We start from the raw sequence: 27,475 nt of genomic DNA on the forward strand, positions 1-27,475 counted from the left end.
TTCCTTAATGGAGAATCGGCCTGAAAAACCAAGTGAAACAACTGCTGCCTAATGAACACCCTTCTCCAAGTGCTAGTATTTAAACAGCACACGTAGTAAATCTAGCTTATTCACAGGCAGCCTTCCTGGAAACTTTAAATTAGAGTATCAAGGCCCACGCAGAACAAAGCTGTAGGCGTCGGTGACCTCCAACCTCTGGCTTGGCGAAAGGAGCCACTAGCATGAAGTAGTGGTGGGGGAGAACCCACTAAATTAAAGGATGATGCAATGTCCCAAATTTCAAATCCATCATTTACAACTGCTTGCTCCCACACAATTCAAGTTTATGATCTGTGCTAATTGAGCAGGATTATTTTCACTCACAAAGCCAGTGTAAGAATTATATTTGTTATGAAGCAGCACGTAGCAGGACAAAGACATGTAATTACAGATTTAGGGAACTAGAACAATGAAATGTTATGGCAAGAAAAGCGACTGTTGATGTATAAATCACTGCTCTCTTTTGTGCTGTGCAGTGTAATTTCCAGACTGCAGAAACTGGGCTTGGCCACGGCTGTTCAAACTGAGATTGAAGTGGAGATGGGGCAAAGCTGTGCCTCCTCCTCCAGTTTCCAGACATGCCAAAGGAATGCAGTGACTACCACCTCCTGAGAGCTGAAATGATCAAACAAATGGAAAGGTGGAAATGTATCCTCAGAGTTACCAGCCTGGTGAAGGACAACCAGATGTATGTGTAGATGTGGCACCTAGGACGTGGTCTAGTGGTGAACACAGCAGTGCTGGGTTAACATGTGGACTTGATGATCTTACAGGTCTATTCCAACCTAAATGATTCTACAGTCCTATGACTAAGGGAGAGGCCAGTTCTTCAAGGGTACCAAGAAAAGGTGAGGAGGAGGATCCCAGCCAGCAAATATTCTCAAGGGAGCAGCATGTATTCTGATTTTGGCTCTCCTCAGGGATCAACTCCGACCAGGCAAAAGCAAAGGGACAGAGTTTCCAAGCCAACCTATGTCACCTGTGACTGACTTTACTACCTTGTCTGACCACAGCCCCATTTAAACTTTGCTCCTGTGCAGCAGTGCTGTACCAGGAAAATGGCAGTTGCTCCTATTCCCCCATCTGCATGCCAGGACAAAGGCTGGTCACTGTATGACCCCACTGCTGCACATACGCCTTCTTGCCAGCAATTCTTCTTCACATAATGGGACTGTGTAATAGGAAACACATGAGATTTCAAAGGACTGAACCTTTGCTTATAAGTTAATCAATTGAGATTTCCATACATAACAAATATGAAATTCATAAGTTTAGATAAATGCACCTGTCCACCATTATCAAGAATAGGACCCTAAAGCTGCCCTGAGAAACAAAAGACACTGATTCTAATTTTAGAGTTTGCATATATACATGAAACAGCCACAGTATATGTTCTCCATGCAAACATGAGTACAAACATGTACAAACATGGGTTCAGAGACGGTATGCCAGGCAATCCTCAGAAAGAGCTGCAGGAGAGAAGGCACACTTGTGAGCCTTGGTTTCAGCCAGGAATTGTCCCATAAAATGTAGAGGACAGAACTGCCCCTGACAGACAGTTAAAACTACATTTTACAAGAGCTTTCAACCAATGCACTCGTTAGACTTTATGGCAGGGAATATTCTTGCTATGACTCTGAAGTCTGTACAGTTTTAGAACTAAACTCAGTAAATCTCCTTCCACTTGAGTGTCTGAACTTGTAGGATCTAATGCTGATGGGATTAAGGAAGAAAAAAGGATGAAAATGCAAGGATTAATCTGAGAACTTGATTGTATTGAAATTTTTTTCCACACTTTGCAGTTTTGATCGTGACCTTTGTCAGAGAGATATTTTTCCAATTTACTTTCCTTATTTTCTTACTACAACAAAGCCCAAATATGGATGGAGATAATAAAAAAGTTTCACCTCATGCATTTCAGTTCAACCACAAAACTTACAGTGGCTGATTAGTAGTAGGCATGATTATTATCCCTGCATTTTTTTAATACTTTTGCTACTGTACTTTTTATAAAGACTTTAAATAAATCATTTGCTGGATACTAAGCATTTTCTGAAGCTATTTATGAAATGTCAGGAGGATTAAGACTATTGTTTTATGATCCTATTTTTGAAGACCTTCTAGCTGAAAAAAAAAAAAAAAAAAAAAAGAAAGGACAATGTACCTTCAGCCTTGGTAGAGGTTAAAAAAACTTCAGGATTAATCCTGAGTATTTCTGCAAGTGTTGATATGTTACCTTAAGTATTCCAAAGTAGCAATAAAACTGAAGAAATGTTTGGAGGATGGTGTCTGTAAAAATTAAGTTAATGAAATGGCTTTAAAAGTCTGATCAAAACATGCCTTCAACTAATTACAAAGCTTTTTTTTCCCCATCAAAACAGAGATATAATAAAGATGAAACAAGATGTTTCCAGGATCCTGTGACTGATCCTGTGGAGGCTGTTACTCCAGTGGTGGCTTGGGACAGCGACGTGCTCTCCAAGTATTTGGGACAGCAACAGCACTGGAACCACTGCTTTCTATACAAAGCTTTCTAACTTTCGGCATTTCAGCTTTAAATATGATTTAGTGCAAAACTTAAATACCAACACAGGCCACTGCACCCAACAGAAACTTAAGAGAAAAGCTTAGCAAGCTTCCCAACTCATTTCTGTCAGCAGTCAGATACAGGGAGACTCTTAGAGCATTCGAAAAATCCTGCTCACAGTAAATAATCCTGGTGCTTGCTGCGAGAAAACACAGAAAAGTATATTAAGTTCCATATAAGCTGTATGATGAAATTAATGTGCTTTCTGTCTGGCACTTTTTGATACAGATGGCATTTTTACCATCAACCCAAAACTGGTGTATTGTGGGCGACATTTGACATCTGTGCAAAGCCCATAGATGTGAATCCCTCCCACACGTCCAACTAGTCACGCAGCTCATTGAATAACAACAACTTGAAGAGTTCCCAAAGCTTTTTAAAAATAATTATTGTACTTGACCAAAACATCACATGACACACAAACAGAAATTAGGAACAGAGTATTTCATTCCCCACTCACACCAATGCTACAATGATTTTATCTACCGCCCTTATTTTAAGGCTCAGCAGCAGTTCCTGACACTAATGTAACCCTATTGCTCAAAGTCCTCAAGAAGTTAAATTTGATTGTGAAATTTTATAAAAAAATAAAATGCGTATTAGTTTCCAACTAACTTAAGAATCTAATTATTGTTTAAAGAAACTCAGCACATTCAACCATATTAAATTACAAACGAATTTTGCTTAATGATAACCACTCAAACCTGCCTCACCTCATAATAGCAAATTCTCAAAAAAAAAAACCTTAAACTGCCCACACTCTCAATGAGAATATTCTACCATTTCTTAGTACGCAAAAATTTCTGAAATTGTAAAATTATCAACAGAAAAAATTCTTAGAGAAATAAATTCTTAAGAGATTTTGTTAATCAGTATTGAGTGATGTAACCAAGTGACTTGTCAGGGTTTTTCCAACTTGCAAAACTATATACATACATATATGTACTCATATTATAAATATATATGCATGTTTAGCTTTAACTATATTCTAGTAATTATAAAATAAATACAATTTTAGAAAGCATGTTACTACTTGATGCAAGGCTTGTATATTTAACTGGGGAGGCAGTGCCAAAATTCTGTGCTTTAATAACTTACCAGAACTAATTGGTGTAGGCAGTTAGCTTTAAATTAATGTCATAAAAATAATCCTAAAAATGTGAACAATCAAGACGCTTCTTAAAATGCAGCCTGAAACCTACTGTTGGGGAATCCTACCCACTTAACTTTATGAAGTTTAACTACCAGCCTGACTATGGTTATTCATTGAAAACTTTTATTAAGGAAATATCATGAATACTAATAACACAGTATGTTAGTCCGTTACTTGTAAAACTGCAAACTGAAACAGAATACAGAATTACATTCCACGTACAAGTTCTTACTGTTTAAAAAGAATGGTTACTAAATAGTATATATATTAATCATCTGACTTTTGAGAAAATAACAACATTCATATTTTGAACATCACTTTGTCCACAGAAGAAATATTTAAGCAAGGCAAAAGTCCAACCAGCTTGATGCAAGGCCAATATAAGTTTCAGGAAAATGGTAGTGATTTCAGTGAAGTAGCAGTTTCATGATGATGAAAATCAGTTTCTTGATTCCAAAAAACACTGAACCACATAAAATCCAGAACACAGACCAGAGCTCTCTGCAAACGCTCTGTGCAAAACTTTCATGTTAGTTTTTGTCAGCTTCAAGACCATGTACAAAAATATGCCATGTGCATATAAGGTATACACCCAGCTGCTTTTTGTGCTGAAGCAGTAATTTTATAGGACTCATCTCACTCCAGTTTAAATAGATTAAGTGAACATGAATTCAATGAGAACAGGACCAGTAACTGCTGTGGACAGACAGAAAAACAAGCTTCATAAAAAAAAGATTAATGTAGAGTCTGTCTGAAAATGGGTACATAATTTTGCGAGGAAAAAAGGCACCACTTACGTGAAATCTTTGCAAGAAAAAATACCATAGTGTGACACAGCAAGATGACAGACTGGCTTTATACACAGACTAGCAAATGAAACTATGAGAGCAAAAAAAGTATAGCATTTCATATTACTAAAATTCTTTTAAGTCAGTTTTGGAAGCTACTTTTCTTTACCAGTGCAATCTTATTAAATCATTTTAATACTCCAGGAAAGTTTTATACAACATGCTAAATAGGGAGGTTTTTGAATTTAAATAAAATTTAAGAAGTTTAATCTGCTAACCTTTATTTACATGTAACATTTTTCCACAAAGTTGATGAAACTATTCATGTAAGGAATGGTTACTAGCATTAATGGGATTTGCAGGCTAGAAACTAAATGGAATTCAAACAAATAAATAAACAAATATATTCACGCTCATCCCTTAAGATCTTTAATGGCAAGTACCACATTATACAAAGCCAAATTATAAAATATTGTAACACAAGCTGGTAAAGTAGCAAGTCCTGTATTTCTCACTTCTACTGTAAGGGAAAAATGTATGTTCAGGTTCCCCTGCAATAAAACCTGCAGTAAGCTCATAAATGCTTTGAAGCAGTCGCCTGAAACTACAGCTGATCTCCATCCTAGGGTTTGGGGTACCTCATTCTCCTCACCCTTCCTCACCTCCAAAGGAGCCCATCTTCTTTCAGACTACCCTGGGGCAAATTCTTGCAGTGCACTGAAAAAGGGAATGGTAAAGGTTTTATGTTGTTTTAATCACAGCGCTGGACACAACACATCAGTGGTGCCACCATTTCAAGTGTCTCAAGCAGCCATGCAAATGGGCACTGTTCTCGATGCCCTTCCTGGACCTATTCTTACTGACATCAGTTGCAAGACTTCCATCAACTTCAGTAGGGCAAAACGATGCAGTATGTTAATCTTAATAACCTACACAAGAATGATTCTGTAGCATTATTACATTTTCTCAGAATTTTTAGTGGACAGGGAATTAGGAACATGTATGAAATTTTAGCCATTTCATTTATCCATTCATCGCACTACCTTTGGCAAAAAACTAAAATACAACAAGCGCATTCTAATACATATAAACTAAGGATGGGCTAAGAGTGCATCTGCTTCCCCCAAAAGAAATATTTTTTTGCATAGACCTGCAGGATTTGACAGTCAAATTGCACAATCACATCACAGTTCTAAAGGCACAGAGCTTCTACTGTACAGAGACACCCACAGACACCATTTGTCTCCAAACACATCAGAAAATGCCCTAGCTGGTCTCTTAGAAAGATCTGTCACGAGCTTCCTTCAACAAAAAACTCTTATGACTAGTGCTGTTGCAGAAATACAGACACTTTTTCATTCCACTCAGCTGAGAATCATCACAAGTCTAAAGGTGCCTTGCACTTGAGAGAGCACAAACCCCACAGCTAAAATGTGATATTTGGCAAAACTGTACCCCTTTCACCCTTCACGTATGCAGAAGGTCACCTGCAACCCAGCACCAAACACATTGTATTGGAGACACTCAAAGAGAAAATCTGGTTCCTTAAAAGCTGTGATGTACGAGGTTACAAATGTGACCTCGGTCTTCACAAAGAGTAAGCAAGCCAAAGGAAATGCCACAGACTCCCCTTCAAGGCTACCCCCAGTCCTCAGTTCCAGCAGAGGTAGGTTGCTTAGTAGTCCCTCTCCAGGGAATTGTGTCATCTCAGGTAGGGATCATGGCATCTTGGAGTGACCACGGACGCAGGGGCACCAAGAGCCTCCTCTCCCCAGCCCACCATGCGGAGCCAAGGCAGCGTCCTGCCTTCAGCTGCCTAGTGTGCAGCTGCCAGAAGGGTTTTGCTGTATGGCAGTGTATCTATCGGATGCCATCTCCGCCTGCGAGAGGTGGTTTAGTTTTGCTGGAAAGTTGGCCTTTCCCTTGCTGCTTTGGCTCTCACTCGCAGAAAAAAGCAAAAAGCCCACTTACGTAACTAAAACTTTCAAACCAACTTGTATATTACCCCTTCACCCCCAGTAAATCCAGACTGCAAAAATGAACGCCTGTTTTTCCCCATGTAAAAGTCAGGCATGTTTTTCCCTGCCTTAAAAAACTTTGGAGAGCAAACGCCTATTGGTCTTTTCCTGTGCAATGGGTTTTTTGCACAAGAATGTGAAACCTGACTCAGAACATTTACTGCAAGGGTAAGGCTTGAAATGTTGAAAAGTATACAATCCAATCTTTTACTAAATCTAAGCATTTTTTCCAAAAAATACAGATATTATATTCCGTTTTCATACATGACCTCCACATAAGGCACTATTAATAGCAATTAACTTTTTGTATTATATGCAGAAAGCCATTACTGCTCTGCTTAAAGTACTTAAAGCACTAGAGAATTCTGATCCATTTACTAAATCAATTCCTGTTACCACAAAAGAACCACTAATGTGCTTCACGACAGTCTTCTAAGTAAGGAGCAAAAAAAAAAAAAAGGATGAATATGACCAATGTTCTATTTTAAAGTGTATTATATTAACATTTCATCAGCATTTACAGAAATATGAACCTTACAACAGTGCTGGACTTACTCAGCTTCAGCAAATAGAAAGAATCATTGCTCACTTGCTCCATGCACAAGCATGGAAACACACAGGCACATTCTCCTTTTTATTTAATTTCACTTCAGCAGAAATGTGCTTTCTGTGTAGAGTTTAAAAACTGCAAGTGGCTGCAGTGGAAAGCAGCAGCCAGTCTGTATAAATGGCTTATTCTGAGGAATTTCTGAAAGAAAAAACACTCAGTAGGTGCATTGTAATTAGCTGCTCTTTCTAGTTACCTCTTGACAAATGATGCATGCGGGTCTGGATGAGAGCCCAACTCTTGACCCATGACACCACTACACACTTCAGTACTTCAAGCAGAAACCCCTAGCCTCAGCATTCTTTTCATTTTGCTTTTTCCAGAAACGTGGTGCTAGTAATGCACAACATGAGAATCAGAGATGATTAGCAAAGTTGGAATTCTTTCAGAAGTGCTTCATATAGCTGTGTCCTAAATATATCTGAGGAAAGTTTCCTGCCTTTGATTCCTTCCAAATATGTAGCATGTTTCAGGGCTCCATTCAAGGACAGAAGTACATGGAAATACACAGGACAAACATTACTTCCACAATACTTAATGATACACTTTGGCAACATTTGTAAGCCAAAATGTTACAAATTTTACTTCCACAACACTTAATGATATGCTTTGGCAACATTTGTAAGCCTTTCAAACAGAAGATACTCTTGTGATCCTTACTTCAATATCGGCGATTATAAGCCGACTGAGAAATGCAACTTTTGCCACAAAAAGTACCCATAAAAATAAACATTTTTTTTGGATAGCACTTTACTGCCCCCTTTTGCACTTTAACATTAGAACAGGTTTCAATGTGAACATACATCTGAGGAACAGTGTGAAGATACGGGGTAAAACGACAGGGCATCATGTTTAGTCACTAATACACTATCAGTCACTGCTTTAGGGACATCTTCCACTTCCCTACACTGCAAACAAATGAAACATCTAGCTTTCATTGTCCTTTAGCTTCCATGGAAGAGATCAGTAATGGATGGTTTAAATTACTGTCTTCCATTGTAATCTGCATGTTTATGGGCAACTGGAAAAGAGGGGGATATTGCTCATTAACACTAGTTGTCTCTAGCATAATTTTCTAAAGCAAAGATCATCTGCAACTTGAATTCGGTTTATTCATCAGGATGACAAAGGGCTTTCCAGTCTGAGGCCATGCATACGTTAGCAATGCCTGAACTAAAAGGATGGGTGTATCCTTCAGAACAAAACTTCACAAACTGGCAGACAAGAATATTTTCATGAAAGGTGAAGACAAGAAGCCTAGACATTCAAATACCCTGCAAGCCTACAGGCATAAACCCGTTCTGCAACTCCACACTGCAATTACAGTCAGTACAGAATCGACGTATGTCTGTGTGTGTCCACATAGATCTGCAAAAGGTAATAAATCTATAGTCTAGTGGCCAGTTATTTACAAAATACTAATTCATTATGACAGAGCCAGAGGGGGACCCATCCTGTACCAATCCTCGGCTGCCATTTGACAAAGTCCATGTGCTGCTGTGTACACTTACATTTAAACTTAATCCATTTTCCTCTGTCATCCTACAATTACAATACAAGTCACAATAATATTAAATTTCAGTGCCTACAGCATAGCACAATTGAACCATTACTGTAATGAAAACTGACTCCCTTTGATATTAACACTGGTGTTTTCTCTCATTTGCTAGCCATGAAATACAGGAAGAGACCAATGTTGTTTTAATTAAAGAATCATTGTTGTTCAAAATATGCTACTGGGAATATTAAAGTAGTTCTTTGCTCTCATGGCAAAGATAATCAGGTATTTATATGGTTTGAATTTGGGGAAAAAAAATAAAAAAGGAAGTAAAATAATAAAAAAAAAATCTGTGCCATGAATTCAGCATAACACAAAACCACTGCTCTACTTGACTTGTGCTCACAGAGGCTGGGTGTGCCAAACCCAAGAGATGGCACTTTATTGAAAAGATGCAGAGCAGGAGTTAGCATGGAACAGAAAGTCAAACCAAACCATGTGTGTGTCTTACACAAGTCACTAAAGCCTTTGCTTTTAGAAAGCTAACAGAGAGCAGCTGGCATTTGCCAAAGAACTACTTTTTGAAAAGTGCGAACCAGATTGTTCTACTGCTATGCTATTCTGTGCTCTTCTCTACCATTCCTTTTAGAAAAACAAATGTCTTATGTCAGCCACAATATAAGGATGCCAACCAAAGTTTGCAGTCTTCCTTCTCTTAACTACAGTTTGCTCACACCTGTACAGTCTTGTTTCAAAGACATGCTCCAAGCAAAGTCTATAAAAGAGGGAGGGGACTGTCTTGTTAGTTGATGAGACATTAATAATCGGTGATTATATCTCCAATTCTAAGACAAAATTTCATCTGCTTTGCAGTTGTTAGAAAATATATTATTGCATACCATTTGCCTGCATAAGTAAACACTGGAAGTAGAACAAATTGTTAACTCACAACTTTCAGGAAAAGTTATGCCAAATCAGTAACAGAATTGTACAACAAACCTATTTTGGCAAATCATTTTTATGCCAAGGAGAAAATGACCTTGAGCAAAAATCCAAATGGGAGATCTACAATCAGTCTGCACTTGCTTCTTACATGAAACCCAAGATTCAGCCACTCAGAAGCAGAGAGATCCTATGTTCTTACACGAAGTACCAACTTTTCCAAGGTTCGACTGACGTGCAGAAGCAGAATAAAACCAGGTGGCCACAGCCGCCTTCAAGGCAGTACTAATATCTGACCTATGAAGAAACAGCTTTTGGCCCACTACAAGGTCTGAGCCTCTGAAATGAAGCTAAACTGACACTGGAGTAGTTTTAAAAATTCTGTAATCTTCCAAAAGGGTATTTGACACAACTGGGACCCCTGCCCCAGATGGAAGAGTCCATTGGAGGAGTTCAGCAGAAAGCTGGGGACAACAGGAGATCCTGCCACTCAGTTTTAACCCATTGCCCTGCACTCATGAGACTCTGACATTTGGTTCAGCCTCTACTGCAGGGAGGCTCAGCCAGTGCACCCCTCATAAACCAGGCCCTCTCTTGCGGGGTGAAACCTGGCCCCTTGGGAACAGCCGGGTCACATCCAGTGATCAGTTGTCAGCAGAAATGTGCTGCTGGAATTACACCTGACTAAGCTAAAAAAAGCACCGAAAAATCAGTTGAAGCAGAGCTACCTGTGCAGCCAGACTCCAGAGGCACAGCTGATGGACCTGCTTGAGGTCCCAGCTGGCACAAGGGATACAATGACTATCGGCAAGCTATACATCTCTTTCCAAATGCAGACAGGGCTGTAGCTTCTGACATTATTTTCTGATTTAAAAAAACACAACGAAGCCTTGGAGAGACCTGTATTAGTCCAACCCCAAAAAACCTCTTCACAGTGGCCTTGGTTCAAGACAGCTCATGCTTAATTTGTCCTGCTTCAGCAGAAATATTCAGCATTCAGCACATGCTCGACATGAGCTTTTCTGAATAAGGATAGTTTCCCAAGTCACGCTGTAGCACAGTGCAGTCCTGCTTGCCCTGGTGTCACACATTGATCCACAGAACAGAAGACTACAATAAGCTATAAATTTAAGATCTGGCTTTTGGTTTTCTTCAAGAAGTGCCTGAAAACTGTCTGATAGAAAGAATGATTATCACTAAAAATCGCCTTTTAAGTATTTTTCAGGCAGTGAAGTAATCAGTCTGCCAATGTGACTTTCCCTGTTCAGCTAATCTATATAGCTCAGCCATACCCTGGAAAAAGAAACCCCCCAAAAACCTGAAGGTCAAGTGTTGTGCAGTGATTAAGCTATACTGCTTCTGAACTAAACTGAAATTAATTAAACATGAAGAAAGCAACTGAAGTGTGGACAGAGAATGCTACGGGACTGCAAATCCTCAAAAGGAGTCAAGATGTTCCCAACTCCAAATTTACACTTTTATCCAGTCAGGTATAGAAACCAACTGCTGCTCAGGCAGTAGGTAAGCAGATGGCAAGCACCAAGCAAAAATGAAACTGCGAAACGATGCACCACTCGAGGAGTCAGAAGAAGTGCAGTTATGTGTGCTTCCACCAGCGCTTGCTGCATAGGTTCCTTAAACAAACTGCTTCAAACTTGCAGAACATCAAAAGCCAGATGGGTCTTCCTGAATGAATCCGCAGGCAAGGAGCCAGGATTCCCGTTTGCTGCAGAAATAGGCCTGGGCTTGATTTGAGTCTTCTTAACTCTGACAGGCTGGAGTCTGGCAGAACTCCCAATCCAAAATAAACAGCATTCAAGTGAGACTGGGCTTTAACTAACAATAATAATAATGATAATAAAATTTCAAATCACTCTTATTAGCTTTAAAACGCATTTCCCTTTACAGTGCAGTGTTCACCTTTCCCACCGCTGTTCTCTGGTTTGGGTATCTAAATAAATGCCCTATTCAAACAAAAAGTAAGAAAACAGTGAGAAGCAATTGGCAGCATCACAAATTTTTCAGCCTAACATTATCATTTCACCATCGAGCCTATCCTGCTGTGTAAAACAAGCCAAATAATTTCTTGTTTTCCATTGACATGTGTAAAACTTGACTTTTCTTTAAAGACTACAAAGCTCTGATTGTACCAAATAAAGTTTTGTAAATCCTATTTTAGCCATCACCCATGAGACATTTTAAAAGAACACTATAGGTAGGAAACCCATCTTATAGTTATGTATGTGTCATACATGAGGAATGATTCACCTAGCAACACAGTCCTCTACCAGCCTTTATCTTTTTTGGCTTGGAACTTATGTTTAAAACCAGAAGAAAGCATAGACTATTACATCAAAGTTTAAATCGGCTGCATTATAATTATCATGCTGATACCGCAATAAACACTGGGTGTTGGCTGGCCAGGATTGCCAAAAAAGATAGAGGTCCTGCCCTTATTTGCTGTCTTTGACAATGTATATAATCACATCAAAGGAAAGTTCTGTGCATCACAGCTAACAGAAAAAAAAAAAATCTGTATGTTCTCTTTCCTAGAATAAAACAATAGATTTTTTTCATTACAAGAAAATTTCAATTTTGCCTATAATGAAAAATAATTATAATGTAAAGCCCTTGAAGGCTTGCAGGACTTGCAGTACTCACTGAAACCACTGGAGGTATTTTCATGAAGTTGAACAGAAGCTAGATAGGCTAAGATTAAACCTGAATTTACAAGGACAAAAATGGTAACAACAAAAAAAACCCCCCAACCCAGATAATTCAAAATGACACTGAAGACACTGCAAGTTTAGGAAATTTCTGTGTGCACATTTTATCGTTTTGGATCTCAAGATCTATCTGGGGGTGAAGGAGCAATGCAAAATTGTTTTTTGTTCTGCCATTTTATTTTCATACTTGGCTTCCAGAAACATACTGAGCTCAGTGTACACGTTTTCTCAAAGCCTGTCCACTCTTCGGTGTTCGGGGGTGTTTTTCCCATTTAGGGAACAGGAGTGCAAACTGCAAAATCTCTGTTTTAAAATACACCTTCGAGTCTGTATCAGTGAAAACTCCTTAAGGAGGGGGGAACCTGGCGGGGAAAGACTCTGGACGCAGGAAGAGCTGGGGTGCACTGTCCAGGATGCTCTCCATAGATGATTCCCCATTTCTACCTGTGCCCTGCCAAACCTGTCCGGCCTTATCTGGGACATTTTCTGAAATGTGACATGACAGGCAGGTTCGAAAGCTAAACGTCGGATAATGGTGGGCAAACAAAGGACATCGGTTTTTGCATTATTTCTTTAATTACTTTAACCCTTGTTCGAACAGAAAGCATAAGGCCAGAGTAATTCAGCTTCCCCCTTTGTCATTTGCCTGCCATAAATATGCACCAGTCTGCATTTGAAAAGCTGAAGGAGGCCGCAAGCTTGCTGGACATTTATCATGCTCTGTTCCCTGTTAACAAGCAAATACTTTAGTTGAATGGCCCATTAGCAATCATTGTCAAATGCAGAATGCAAGGTGCTTGGATGTGACCGGCCTGTAAATTAGATGAGGTTGCCCCTGCGCTTTGGAGAATTTCAGCAAATGAATTGGATCTTTTGCTAGAGATTTGTGAAGGTTAAATTTCAAGACCGGAAACCCATCTGAGCACTTCAGGCCCTGTATATTCTGCCAATCCGTCCGGCTCCCTACATGCATTTATTTTTCATTTGTTAAATCACATCAGCATCAGCAGCTTGACAGTTTGGGGTCTGGAGTTCCCTTTTCAGTCAGAATTCTGAAGATTTCCAGCATACTATGGGACAGGGTAAGAATGATAAATTCAAGTGTGTAATTAACATCTTTATATTAAAAAAACCCTGGAATAATCAAACAAACAAACAAACAAAACACCCAATCCACTTTAAAAGTGTCCAACCACTGCCAAACAAACAGCATGAATTCCATTTTGCCGAGCTCATCCCAGGCTCATTCCCACTGAAGAAAGACACAACTGTTATTGCAGGCTTCAGTGTTTTTCCCCCTTGTGTCTAGACTGTGCTTAACAAATGCAGAGTGCTTTCTTCTCCCCTTTTCGCAGACAAATGAACAGGCAATAAAGTAGATATTTCTCATTTGAATCGTACCCCTGATTTGCAATGTAATACTGACTTTAAGTTGTGGGCGTTCAGGGTTGTCAGTTGGGTAGAAAAGCAAGTATTAACTATTTAAAGGCTCCTTAAGAGAAAAAGCAAGGAAAACCACATCCAAGTAGCTGCACTAGAAGAGGTATTTACTACCTTTACAGCTGCGGATCACTCAAAATAAGTGATGAAACAATAGCTATATTGTCTGCCGGCTGAACTCAAGGGGCTAACAGCAAACTCATCCCAGTGATTGTAAGTTGGCCGGGGAGGAGGAGGGGAATGGGGGGAGACAGATGCTTATCTCATTCATTTCTAGATTTCAGCCAGCCTTTTGGAAATAAACACCACCTAGAGACTGAGCCAGAGCCATTCGGTTATCTGCAGCTTGACTGGTAAATAAGAATGGATGCTGGTTTGTTTGTGGTTGTTCGGGTTTTGTTGGGGTTTTTGTTGTTGTTGTTTTTTGGGTTTTTTTTGGTTTTTTTCTTCTTTTATATTTTTGCAGGATAGGAAACACAAGAGATGCTGAAGTATCACCTGGCTGAGGCACAGACAATGCAGCATGTTTATCTTTGCTGCTCCCATGGAGTGTGAGATGGAGACCACAAACTAAAACACAGCTGAAATCAAAAGGTCTCTGTTTTCCTTCCAGATAACCCCAGTCCTACCTATCCCCTCTGTTCTCTGTGCCTTGCCAGCATGCTCCTGCCCGAAGCCCAAATAGATTAAGGCAACAAACCCCAAGCGCAGCCAATTCTTCAGAAAGGCTGCTGCTAGGGCAGGAGTTAAAAAGGAAAATCTTCCACACCTCACAATTGCAGCCATCTCGAGTTTTAATCGGCCCCCATCTTGGCAAAAAGCAGTAAATGAAATCTATCTTTACCATATTATACACCACCAATGAGCAAGAACTGAGCAGCTTTTCTTCACCGCTCCAACCACCCCAAGCCACAAGTAGGCCTTTCATAGTTCCTAATCCCGGCCCCCAAGTTTTGTGCAGTTCTCACATAATACCTTACAGCCCGGAGCAAGGCCCTTAGTTTATAACACCCCTTTCAGAGACGTGTCATTTCTAACATCAAGCTAATCTATATGTTGCCATGGCATCACCCTTTATCTGCCTTTACATCTTATGAACTGCATGGATTTACCACATTATTTTTATCTGAAAGACAGAAAATGGTGGTTTTATTGCCATACAATCAGATTACTGCTGCTAGTTTCTCTATGCCTTTTTACCATACTTCAATCAAAAGGGATCAGTTTCTTTATACTCTGCCCTTGATTTACATTACATCTGTAAAGACCTAGTCTGGGTTGTAATCCCCTTATTAACTATGACCAGGGTTGATTTGCCTAAAAATAAAAGCAAATTGTGTCAGACCTTTTCACTTTGTTTTTGATTCGGAACTACAAAATGGATTACTAAAGAAATCTTCAGAGTTCACACGGCTGGTATAGTACTGAATTTAAAATGAGAATTAAACAAGTTAAACATGGGAGCTGTGTCAACGGTTTACATTTTCCATCATGGGAGAAAGGCTGAACTGCATTTGTCTTTGTGTTCTCTGGCTTTAAGGAGACAATGAAGCCACAGGAGTTTTTTCCAAGCTCTTCTAACACTGTCCATTTGCCATCCTCCCTTCCTCTGCTTTTCCATGCAATTCCTCCACAAACTCTTCTCCCTTGCTGCTCCCTTCCCTAAGCCCCCCAAAAAAACCTCCCCTCCCTCAAGACAACAGTGTCTTAGTTAAAAGTCTACATTCTGTGGCACTGAGTATTTTAATCAAAATATTTCAAGCAGTTTAACATTCCTATGTAAGTTTTCACAACGCCTCACAAAGAATGAGCTCATAAGCAAATCCATGTAGATGTATGATAAATGACCAGAAAAACAGGTTTCTTTATGTCAGCAGCCAAGGCAGACATTAGGCACACATGAATAACATTTTAATCACTATTTTTTTTCTCAGAAGAACACTTTCTTCTCATTTGCAACAAGCAATTTCAAGTACTGCAGGTTTGCACGGTGCATGAAGACTAGATCATAAAGGAAAAAAAGGTCCCCAAAGGAGGCCTGCCTGTGGCTGCTGCACAGGGCTGAAAGGCCTGTCCTTGCCAGCGTGTCAGAGCAGTCACCTCAGCTCCTCCACTCCTGATTTCCCATGCCAGGAACCTTGACCGAATTTGAGAGGATCCAGAGTGTCACACCTCAAGCAATGTGATCTCCTTATAATAAAAGAGGGAAGAGAAAAAAAGGAAAGAAAAAAGAAAAGAAAGGAGAGGGAGGCATTCTGTGTGTGGGAAGAGGGAGAACTTAAGTGATTTTAGCATGACTTTTAGTCACTGCCTTTCTAAAGGCAATTACTTCATTAAACAAAGTGAAATAACGTAACACAGCTTACAGATAACATGCTTTAAGATAATTGCTATAAATAATATAGCAATTATACTCTACATATAAAGAGGATGGGGAAAATAACCAGCTCAAGAAATTGGCCTTCAGTTTATTCTGAATTCATTTTCCTAATTCACTTGTGCTTCAGAGACCTGGCTACAAATGCTAGAGCTATCAAATGGACTGACTGGAAGCCACCACTTGCTCCATGTATTAGCATGCCAAGTGTCAACAGCTATGTTTTGGGTACAATTTAGGAGCATGTGTTTAAACCATTTTAACCTTCCACTCCTGTTTCTTCAGCTTGAAGCTGTAATTGCTTAGGCTAGAAAGTGTAGTCCCACAGCACAGGACTCCCAAATAAATTGTTGTCTAGCTGAGAGGCTCCCAAACATGTTGTGAGATATCGTTTTAGCAAGCTCTTTGTGCTCTGGCTGGCTTGCCCGTCCTGTGAAACAAGGGCTGTCCATTACCTACAGTTTATCATCCTGACAAAATGTGAGGAATGTGGATGTGAAAGCACTAACAATTCCACCCCTGGTGCTTTCTCCTTTTTTTCTCTCTGTATTAAAACAGACAAGATTAACCCAAATGCAAACTGCAGAGCATAGTTCAAGGGGCTATTCAATCGGTAGTGAATGTGCATTTGTTTACCTACAAAAATAAGAATTTCAGACACAATGAGAAGCAGACTAGTCTATATGCTACTGAATAGAACATTTAACAGGGTCATCAATTGTAGTTTATTTTATCAGTTTCTGACATGGTAGCATTCATTCAGAGGCCGGCTGTGAAATATCCCATATATAACTGGTTATCAGAGGGAGAGAAAAACAGCTATATAATCTAACTTAATCAGTGTCAAAGGCACCACTTATGCGGATAACCTTCCACATGTCACTAAGGAGAACCGCCTTGCTTCCCAGCCTATAGCACACAGGGAAATAGTGACACTTAGACATAAGCGATGCTTTTTTGAATGAGATTTCCCTACTGCTTCACTAAAAGGCACCCCATAACATTACGTGTGGTCCTGCATGTCAAAGGCAGTGCTGAGCCCTTGTGAGGTGAAACTGAGGTAATCCATGCTATCTGCATACATTGTTTGTCTTGGCAGAAACAACACAGGCAGAAAGTCTCCCGTTAAAAAGTGTCAACAGGAGTTAGACCTAGTGTAATTTTTCCTCTGTGTTTTCAAGATCAGGTGACCTAAAGTTCTTCAGATGATAAGTCTGTAAGGTCTACCTAGACCATCTGCAACAATGATGTTTAGCCTCCCAAGCAATAAAGTCAGAGGCATAATTATTTTATGGAGGTCACTTCAATCTCGTGATTCAGTCAAGGCAATAAAGCAGATCTCTAAAGAGGTAGGGGGGAAACAGGGGAGAGAGCTGTGTGTTCAAGTAGCTACCGCGTGCTCTCCATCCCAGCCACCTGCTAAAAATTATAACCTGTAGACTTCAGTGCAAAACCAATTCAGTTTATATGTTCACCTTAACCTAAAATTTATTATTTCGTACTTTATATTAACCTAACAACTTCTCCCACCATTTAATTGCCTACCAGTTCAGCAGATTTATGTGTTGAGACTTTCAACAGAGTTAAATGCACAGATACCCTGAATAAATTAACCAGCACGAAAGACAGTTATTATTTCAAACCTAGAAAGGAGCTTTATTATTATACCATGCCAAGGTCTATTCAACAGCTTTACTTCCCAAGCTAACATTCAGCTTGAATTCAGAGTGAGGACAACCTTATCTAAGGAGAAATTATTCAGGATCCTTCAGGCAAACAAGTGTGAGAAGAATTAGTAAGAAATCCTGCTCTGAGAAGTGGAGCAGCCTCACCAGCAGCAGTATGAGGAATGCATTTGCAAGCCTCCTCAAACTCCAGGCCTCCAAGAGGCCTATAAATCACTAGCCCCAGCAATTGAAAAGACTAATTTTAATAGTGTACTTCTTCACTGTGGTGATTAAGCCTCAATGAATCACTCAAGAAAATTCAATTACATCAGCAACACAACCTATTTTTAAGCGCGCGTTTAAGTTGAAAAAGTAATTAGATATTATCATTAGATCTACCATTAACAACATTCAAACCTTTTTTGTAATCAAACAGTTTAGAGTTAACTAAATGGAAACACAAATCGTGTTTGACAAAAGAAGCATATCCCCAGGCTCTGTGAGATGGGCTGAATTCAGCTGCTCGGATCCTTTCGTTTCACTGATGGCTAATAAAAGCGATCAAGGTAAGCTAAAAAAAAAGCGAAAGCAGGTTGGGGCTGGCAGAGGAGAGCCCCGAGCAGCCGGCTCTTCTGCTTTGGAAGAGTGACCTCTGTAGGCATACACTCAGCGAGGGCTGGGATGCAAAAGCATTCCCCTCCCTCCTAGGCCGAGCCAAGGCTGTTTTCCACCAGCACAGCAGGCCCACTCCTGCAATGCAACCCCAGCTCTCAGCCTTTGCCTTTCGAGAGCCTAAACATCCTTATAAAGCCCGCTTTATAACCGGCCAGGCCACTTTATCCTCTGATGTGATGCCGTGCCTTTCTTAAGCCAAAGAAAGGCTTTAACCATGCAGCATCATGGAAGTGATGAGCCAGTGATTAGAGATAAAGTTAATTTTAACAGGCTTCCCACCTGGTGCATATACAAAATAAGCATTTGTGAATCAATATTACAAATAAAGACTCGAAATTGAGCCGTCCACAGCGCTCCTGCCAGTTTCTTTTTTTTTTTTTTTTTTTAGATTCTTTTTCTTTAACAAAGATCAAGAAACTTCTCGGTAAAGAGAAACAGAGCAAGTATTAAAAAATAATACAGGCAGAAATCTGTGGTGATTTTTTTTTCCCCTTCAGTGAAAACAACAGTAGATAATGATGAATGTAAGGCAAGGCTACTTGGTAAACTCGAGGTGGTACTCCTAATTCAAACTTTAAAATCTTCCTCAAACTCCCAGAGATCCTGCCACCTGCGCAGGATTAATCCCTGATCCAGGAAATACTCCATTCATACTTGTCTCATCACCACCTAACATTTCCTCTACAAACTCCCCCGGGAAAAGAAAACATGTACTTACTGGACTTAATGGAAAATTCTAAATTCAATTAACACATTGCATATGGTTTGATTTTATATATATACACACATATAACTGAAGATAAAGCATGCATACAAAAAAAAAATTCAATCCACTTCTGCTTTAAAATTCCCTTAACTCACTAGAGATTACTTCTTCCTATCGTGATTTTTGTTCTTCAGACTAGTGATTCTAATCACAAAGGTTCAGAGGATCTCACAAGTGAACAAAGCCAACTTCCATTTTGTATGTCAAAAACCCAAGGAGACAAAAGAGAAGTGTAAGTAGCTTTACACCACTGCCTCAGACTTTTCTTTAGAAGGACAGCCCACTTCTCAAAAAGTTCCTCTTTCTAATAGCAATAATTTTGTATGTTTCAGTAAAGAGAATGGGGTTTTGTTTTTTGGGTTTGGTGTTTTTTTTTTTTTTTTAAATAACACATCTATTTTAAGAGTGAGCTTTAAAAGTGAGGTCCTGGGAACGCATGTGCATTTTTGCCTGGGTTTGTTAATGAAGAATGACACTAAATTGTTGTGTGATGGGTAATGCTTAGTTCATTACTCACTGACATGTGCCTTGATACCATCAACTCCTCAACCAAATTTAGCCCTGTTATAAGCAGATGTAACTTCGCTGGAGTCAATGGGATGAGTTTGCATCTGCAGACGGAGAAGTTGGAGAGTATCACCCTTTCCTGGCAGCTCAGCGCAGCCCGGCTCCTCCGCTGCTCCAGCCCGGGCGAGTCCGGACCTTGCCCGCAGGTTTAATCCTGCTACCGCCGCACTACACCCCAGCCCGCTCCCGGTCCGCCGACCCGGCCCGGCCTCCCCTCCCTCCCGAGACCCTCCCGCCGGGGGGCGGGGGGCAAGGGGCGACGGGGCAGCTCCGCCGTCACACGGAACACCCGCCCCAGGAAGGGCCGGATCCCGCTGCCAGCCACGGCCGGAGTCCCCCGCCGCCGCCGCTCACCGCCAGTACACCCCGCCCCGTCCCCGTGTCTCCCGGCGGCTGGGGCCGACCTGCGGCACCGTCCCGTCCCTCCCCCGCGCTCGGAGGACAGCGCCGGCCCCCGGGGAGTCGGCGGGCGGGAGCGGGATGGAAACTTACTTGGGGTTAGAGGAATTCCAATATATGGGGTCTAAAACGATGGACCGCGCCAGTGCAGTTCTGCATAAAACCATCACGGCTCCCCAGCAGTACTTCCAGGCGGAGGCATCTCGCCTCCGCGCTGCCATGGTCGCAGGCGGCACCGAGTCCCTCCCCGGAGCCTCGCCAACTCCGCCGTGCGCCTTCCCACGCACCTGAGCAGCAACAGCAGGGTGGGTGCCCGGTATCCCAACAGCCGGGACGACTGATACGGAAAAAAGAGTAATAAAAAAAAAATTGAAAAAAATCACACAGTAAGAGTCGACGATGCACTTGGCGAGAGCTGCAAGCAGATCTACTGAGTCATGTATGCCACTCGCACGTAGGGATATCTCCTGAGAGGTCAGATCCAAGCTACCTCCGAAGTAACAGCAATAGCAAAAAAATGCAAACGCCTCAGTCCTTCCTCTTAGTGGGGGTCTCCCGGCTGCCTTGGAAGATGCCACTCAAACTGCCAACTCCCATTTGGATCCAGAGCGCCATACGCGTTCACAGTGTCTAAGGCTAGTGTGAAAAGGAGTAAAACAAAAAAATAAATTTAAAAAAAGGTAAAATAAAGGATGGTGGGAGAAATAAAAGGGTTAGGGGGAAAAGGACACAGCTTCGGCGGGAGATTCCTTCTGTATGTCTCTCACTGGTCCCCGCAGTTTGCAATCCGCACGGGCACCAGCCCGGGCTGTTTCAGGCAGCTCGGAAGCAACCGCGAGTCAATAAATCCACTCCGAGTCAGCTCCCCCAGTCCCGAGGAGGCGCATCCACAGGGCTCCGGCTTCCCCGAGGGGCACTGCTGTCCTTGTCGCCGGCAAAGACCACGGAGCGGAGCAAGGAAATAAACAGGAGCGGACAATAATGATTACAAAAAAAAAAAAAAAAAAACCCAACCAAAAAAAACGGCGGGGCGGGGGGGGTCGCAGCGTCAAATCGTCTCTCTCCCGTTGCGCGATCTGCAGTGCGCGCCGCGGCGGCCGACTGAGGAGGAGGAACGCCGGGCGCGGGACTTGCGCCACCGCGCAACCCACGGCGGAGGAGAAGGAATGGAGCGAGGGAAGAGCAGCGGCGCCAGCCACGGTCGTTCCCACCGCGGCGCTTCCAACCCCCGGTGCCGCCGCTGCGAGCTCCCAGCGCAGGAGCGCGGCCGGCAGCAGCGCGCTGCCGTAGCCATATAAGCGCGGCCCCGCTGCCCCGCCGCCGCCGCTCATAGGGCCGCCGCCGGGCCGCCGCGCTGGTTGGGCGCCGCGCCTGTCACTTACCGCCGAGCGGCGGGCGGGGCCGCGCCGAGCCCAGCCGAGCGGGCCGGCAGGTAACACCCCCCGGCCCCGCCGCGCCGCGCCGCGGGCGGCCGCTGCCCGCCGTGCGCGGACAGTCCGCTCGCTGTGACTCACACCAGGGCTGTGCGGGAGGCGCGGCGGGCCCAGATGGAGCGAAATCGGAGCGGGGGGGGAGGGGGGAGAAATTAAATAAGCATTAAAAAACAGCCTTTGCTAAAACTGTTTCCCAAGTACACTGCCGTTCAAAGAGCGGGAAGCAGCGGCAGGGCCGGAGGCACGGGGCTCCCCCACCACCCTGCCCGCTGCTGCGAGCGCAGCACCCCGGGGGAGCGCACTGCCGGCGCTGCGCGGCAGCGGCCACCTCCGCGCCGTTGCGCGGAAAGGGCTGGGCCGTGTTCCCACTGGCGCGGAGCTCCGTGCACAACTTTCTGCGGGTTCCCTGCCGGGAAGGAGGCCTGAGGGTGCTTCCGCGCTCGGTTCCCACTGGCCCTTCCCACGGCTTCTGTGAGTTTTCGAAGTTTATCTGGTTGCGCGACTATTAGCCACGGGCCGTCACTGAATAAAGAAGAGCCGGACATGCCGAGCCCCTCGGAGGGATGCAGAACGGCGGGCAATGCGGGGCTCCGGGGCCGGCTGCGGATTCCCTCCCCTTTCTCTGGCCATTGCTCAGAGCCTCTTTCTTCCCCTCTAGATATTCGTGGGAAGGGTTCGGACACAGTTCGTTTTCAGACGCCGCGTATCCCACCAACACGGCACCTGGCCCTTTTATTTCATCCTATCATTAATTTCTGGCCAGAGGCAGCTACCTGCGGGCAGCGCTGGAGGTGTTTTCCCCGCGGCTTCGCAGGTCCCCCGGGAGGTGCGGAGGGCGCCGGGGGTCGCGGGTACCCCCGACGCCGCCCTCGGAGCCCGACACGCCGCGGCTCCCGCGGCACTTCCACGGGGACACAGCTCCCACTAGCGGCCAGTGGCTGCCCTCCGAGGGGGAGCGCTCCCGCTCGGCGGTCCCCCTCCGCCCTCCCCCGAGTCCTGCCCGGTCCGGCGCCCACACGGTTCCACGGCAAAAGTCGCCGGCAAAAGCGAAACAGGGCGGCGGTACCGCTGCCCCGGGAGGTGGTACCGGGCTGGGGAGGCGGCACACACGAGGGGTCCACAGCGAGAGCTGTACCGAAGCTAAACACGTGTGGTGTAATGGCATAGTCGCTCCTGTGAAATTAAGGGGGTTACCGAATTTCTTCCAGTAGAGACTTCTTGCCAAAATAGTATCTGCAGAAAGGATTAAAAGTGAAATCCCAGGAAATTACGGCGCTCTTTCTGCCATTTCCCTACCTTTTAGTCGAGGCATGCAAAGAACATGCTACCAAAGACCCTAATAAAGAGCCAATTTCGCGTAATTTTATTCCTGAAGAAATATGGGTATTCGCTTAAAAATCGGCTTCGTGGTGGTGCTTGTCCAGCTTTTAGACGAACGCCAAGAAGCTCTTATAAGGAAAACAACTGGCAGTGTAATTTATTTCCCTGATCAATTTTGGAACCCAGTGTTCTCTTTCGACCCCTTTTCAACTGAACGGGTGTTTCAGCCTGGCAGAGCCCGCTCCTCCCGCCCGCAACAGAGGGGAAAAAAATTGGACGCGCGCTCGAAGCCCCATAGATTTTGTGTTAATTGTGTAGGGTTGTTCTCTAATGAAATCTACCACTCAAGAAAACAAGGAAATCAGTTTGCTTTTCGCACAAAACATCGAATAAGTTTTAAGTAAACTGCTTAATTAAATTTAATTTGCAGTGAGGAAGGAATTGCAGATCCGGCCACACAATTTGGTGGAAAAGGATCTGATTCCCGGGACGGAAACTTAGCACTCAAGTGGGAGCTTGGGTATCTATGCACACCGAGGGGCATCAAAGGAGAACTTCACCAATGAGGGGAGGAAAGTACTTAATTATTAAACTTTTAAGCAAATGTGTGGTGTATAGTCGGTCGTGAGGCAACGTAAACACGGAGCCTGATCAATGCTTCCAGAAACAGAGACATGCAAAAATAGGTCTACCTCAATTTTGTGACGCTGCTGCTTCTGTTTGTTTAGAAGCAAAAGGTTACGAGCGGTGTTTTGTAAAAGCTGTGAGTAAACTGTGACCTCTAACTCTTCGTATCCTTGCTTTAAGTAAACCAGAGGAAATGAAGAGCCCTGGTATTGTCTGAAAATATCCTCCTGTAGCTAAATATATCACACGGCGCCTATTGTCCAGTGCCTAATCATTTTTACGCAAATACAGCTGTTTTACTCTACTGTCCTGCATCCTACCGATGCACACTGTAAGAGTAAAAAATCCGCGTTAACAAAATCATTTTTCAGTAAAAAACAAGACAAAATTGGGCACTTGTTTCCGAGATAACCTAAGAAACAAAGATTAAGACATCCAAAGAAATGCGGGCTCGGTGGCTACACGGCTCAGGTCACCCTTTTTGGCCGAGGAACCGGTCCCTGCGGCTGGGGTCGGGTCGCAGAGCCCTTTCAGCGCTGCAGAGTTAAGGTTCCGAGCAGGGCCGGGCCGGGCCGGACCAGGAGGCGGGGGCCGGGCGGGGGCGGGCGGCGCTCTGAGGGGCTGCGGCGGCGCGGAGCCCCCGGGCAGCCGCCCTGCGACCGCGCTCCTTCCCCGGTCTCGACCCTTGCGCCCGCTGCATCGGCCTCCAGCCTTTCCGTCTCGCCTCCGAGAAGGGCCTCGGACACGGGAGAAACGTGAGAGTAAAGGTTGGGGACGGGGATTTCAAAGCAAAAATGCCGACGAATGTTCGGAAGTTAGAAATCGGCTTCGGCCGCCGCTTCTCTGGGGACTGTTTCAGGAGGGCCCGGCAGACATTTCGGGTTTCGCAAGGAACGCGGTTTCCTTACAGACGAACACACAGGGAACAGGCTTCTGGGGGAAATCCTGCCGCGGCTGTGGCAGCGGCGCCGCGGTCCCCCAGCGCCCGGGCGGTCCGGCTCGGCGGACGAGGATGGACGCACAAATGGACAGATGGGTGGATAAGCGCGGCCAGAGAGCAGGTGAGACCTGCCTATCCCTTGCCTTCACTGAAAAACTGGGACTTAGCTGTTTGCACCGCTTAAACCTTTATTTCCTGTACCTCACCCAGGGTTAAAAAAAAAATCGTGTTTTCACCTTCTTTCCGACAGTAATGTGGGGAGTAACTACACAGATACTGGCTCTAGTACTACAAAATCTATAACGAAGGGCAGCTAACCTGAATGGGATCAGGATTGGGCCCACAATCCCAGATTCTCTTTTAAACATCAACCAAAACATGAAAATTTTTAAGCAGAAAAGCTCACAATCATTCATCATTACATGAAAATGTACCAATTTTCAAAGTCGAAAAGATATAACTCAATGGATACAATTACTGCTAAATTCAATAAAGAGAAATGATCACAATTGATGCTTATTGACTTAAATGGATTGTTTATAATTTGTGCAAAAGGCCAAGTGTGCCAGATACTTGAAACAGCTCTTCATTCACACCACAACAGTGCATTTTCTGCACTTATGGTAGAGTAAGTACATATCTAGATGTTAATTTGCCTTCTCCAGGTCTGTTTCATAACCATAGTTTTGGTTAACCATAGCTTCTTAGAAAATGAGCTTGGCTTTTCCCAAATACAGCCATAGAATTCAAGCAGCCTTGTAATAAGTCAGAGAAGACTCATACATCCAAACCATGCATTTTGACTCTGTTTGACTTATGCCAATTCTCAGTCCCAGTATTTGAAAACAAAACTATTTACATTATTCTACGGTCTGTGATATGAGGGGTAAGAAAAATGACCTGGGATCAAGCTTCTGCCACACAACTGGCCTTTTATTATCAAAGGGGATCTATGTCCTTTTGAGCAGAGCTGATGCTGAGGCAGCGTAACCCTTGATTCTAAGTGTCAGTCCAGGGAGGATGATTGCAAGCATGAGGTTGTTCAGTACTGAAATGTCAACAGGAGCTTGGCACTATTAAGCAGGTTAACAAAACGGTGGGATGGAAAGAGGGGTATAACCGTGAAAGGCACACGTGGCAGGACCAGCATGAGAATGGAACAGGGGTGCATGAAAGTCACGGTTCAGCTCCTGCTAGACTGGCCCATCAGTCCGAAACCAGACCAACCCAGGCACTTCAACCCTATCCTCCTGCCTTGGAATGAGCCTTAGGCACACAGGCTGCTCCAGTTCTCTTCTGAAATAAATCCCCTCTGTAATGCAGCCTGGAAGGTGTTTATTGACTTGAATTTTGCCTGCACTTGCACCAAGCTGAGACCCTGCAATGACAGAGCTAAGACCCCAAGTGCTCTGAAAATGTTTAATGAGATACTGCATACAGTTAGAAGTGAATAATAACCAACACCTCCGTATTTGGTGTACATGCAATAAATGGCAGAACTCAAAACAATCCTGAGAGCATATTAATAGCATTGCAGAGGGGGATACCAGCTTCAAGTCAGGAAGGACAATAGATAGGGTGAGGTGTGTGAGGTGGCACATAGCTCAAGAGAAAAGGAGACATCAAAGGTAAATCCTTCTTTTTCAAGACAAGATAGGAATAGCTGAAGTCTTGATACTTTAGTGAGATTATACATATGTATACAGTTGCTTGGCAGTTTAGACATCTCACTAACTTAACTGTCTCTGCTTTGCTAAGCTTCAAGGATACCATCCCTCCAATACATCTTAGGAGTCAGCTTTCCACTTGGGCTTGGAAAAACAATGATAAATGAACATGTGAAGTTCAAATGGCAGTTTAGCAAATCTCCAAAGTAAGAGCACATGTTTAGCGTGCTGCTCAAAGGCCTTCCATGCTCCTGCCTTTGCCAGACAGATGCACTGTTTCGTATTAAAATAATTATCCAGGACATTTATGAACATGTTTGGGAAAACTAAGATCTTTTCTGTTGCCATATAAGGGAAATGAATACTGCTCAAAGTAGGTGGCAACAAAAACGCCTACCTGCCTCCCTGGGGTGGTCAACAACACACAAAACCCCAGAATAACCCAAGACTTGTCTAACCAAAATTTGAAGTTGAAACTTCAAACTGTAATGAAATAAAAATTAAGCACCCAACACAATCACCAACAGCACCTTCTCTATGTAGGTTTATATCCTCCTATAGATGCATATGAGGAGCTCACAATTTAAACACTACATAAATGTCAGCCTATGTTCCTACATACTTTGCATTAAATGGATATGAAGTCCTATGGGAATATAAGAATATCCCAAGTTCTTACCATCAAATGCTAACTTGTCCCCTTCCCAAACTGTGTGCACTGTTTTCCTAGAAATCAACAGTATCTCTGAAGTCCTACAAAAATTTTAAAAAGAAAACCCAACAATGCAAACGTAACATTCACCAACACCAGGTCTGCAAAGATCTAAAACTTAGAGAATGCCTTAGGACAGCAAAGAGACAGCAGATTCCACCAACTGAACGTCTACACAACAGAGGAAATGAAACCAGACCAAACCAAACCAAAGACCTAGCTGCTTTCCCTTTTTTTTTTTTTTTTTTTTTTTTTTTAGGGGCACTGGAAGGAGAAACAAGTAGTGAAATGTGGAATGGCAGAAGGGGCAATCTCATTAGGAATGGGCGTTTTGTCCACAAGATAGTCCTAGAGGTAGGACTGAAAATAACCTGGTAACATCTAAGCCTACACAATATTAAATGCAGAAAACAAATGCTGCTATTTAGCAGCAAATTATGTGATGCAGAACAAAATGTTTGATACCACAGCTGCATGTATGATTACTTGGCTTCTTGCTTTTAGAAGAGGAAACAAAACTGCATAGG

General features: G+C 43.1%; 1 protein-coding gene across 1 annotated transcript in view; it reads right to left on the bottom strand.

The window, feature by feature from the left end:
* EFNB2 (ephrin B2) overlaps positions 1 to 20,476 on the bottom strand; it is a gene marked incomplete at its 3' end in the record, with an annotated part of 41,217 nt that extends 20,741 nt beyond the window's left edge. Inside the window, exon 1 of the mRNA XM_082277626.1 lies at positions 20,343 to 20,476. Within this exon, the coding sequence (XP_082133752.1) occupies positions 20,343 to 20,470 (128 nt within the window). The 5' untranslated portion in view covers positions 20,471 to 20,476. The remainder of the gene's footprint in view (positions 1 to 20,342) is intronic.
* Between the last annotated feature and the right edge of the window lie 6,999 nt (positions 20,477 to 27,475).

This window comes from Coloeus monedula, assembly GCF_965178545.1.
Source record: "Coloeus monedula genome assembly, chromosome: 3".
In the NCBI taxonomy this organism is placed as follows: domain Eukaryota; kingdom Metazoa; phylum Chordata; class Aves; order Passeriformes; family Corvidae; genus Coloeus; species Coloeus monedula.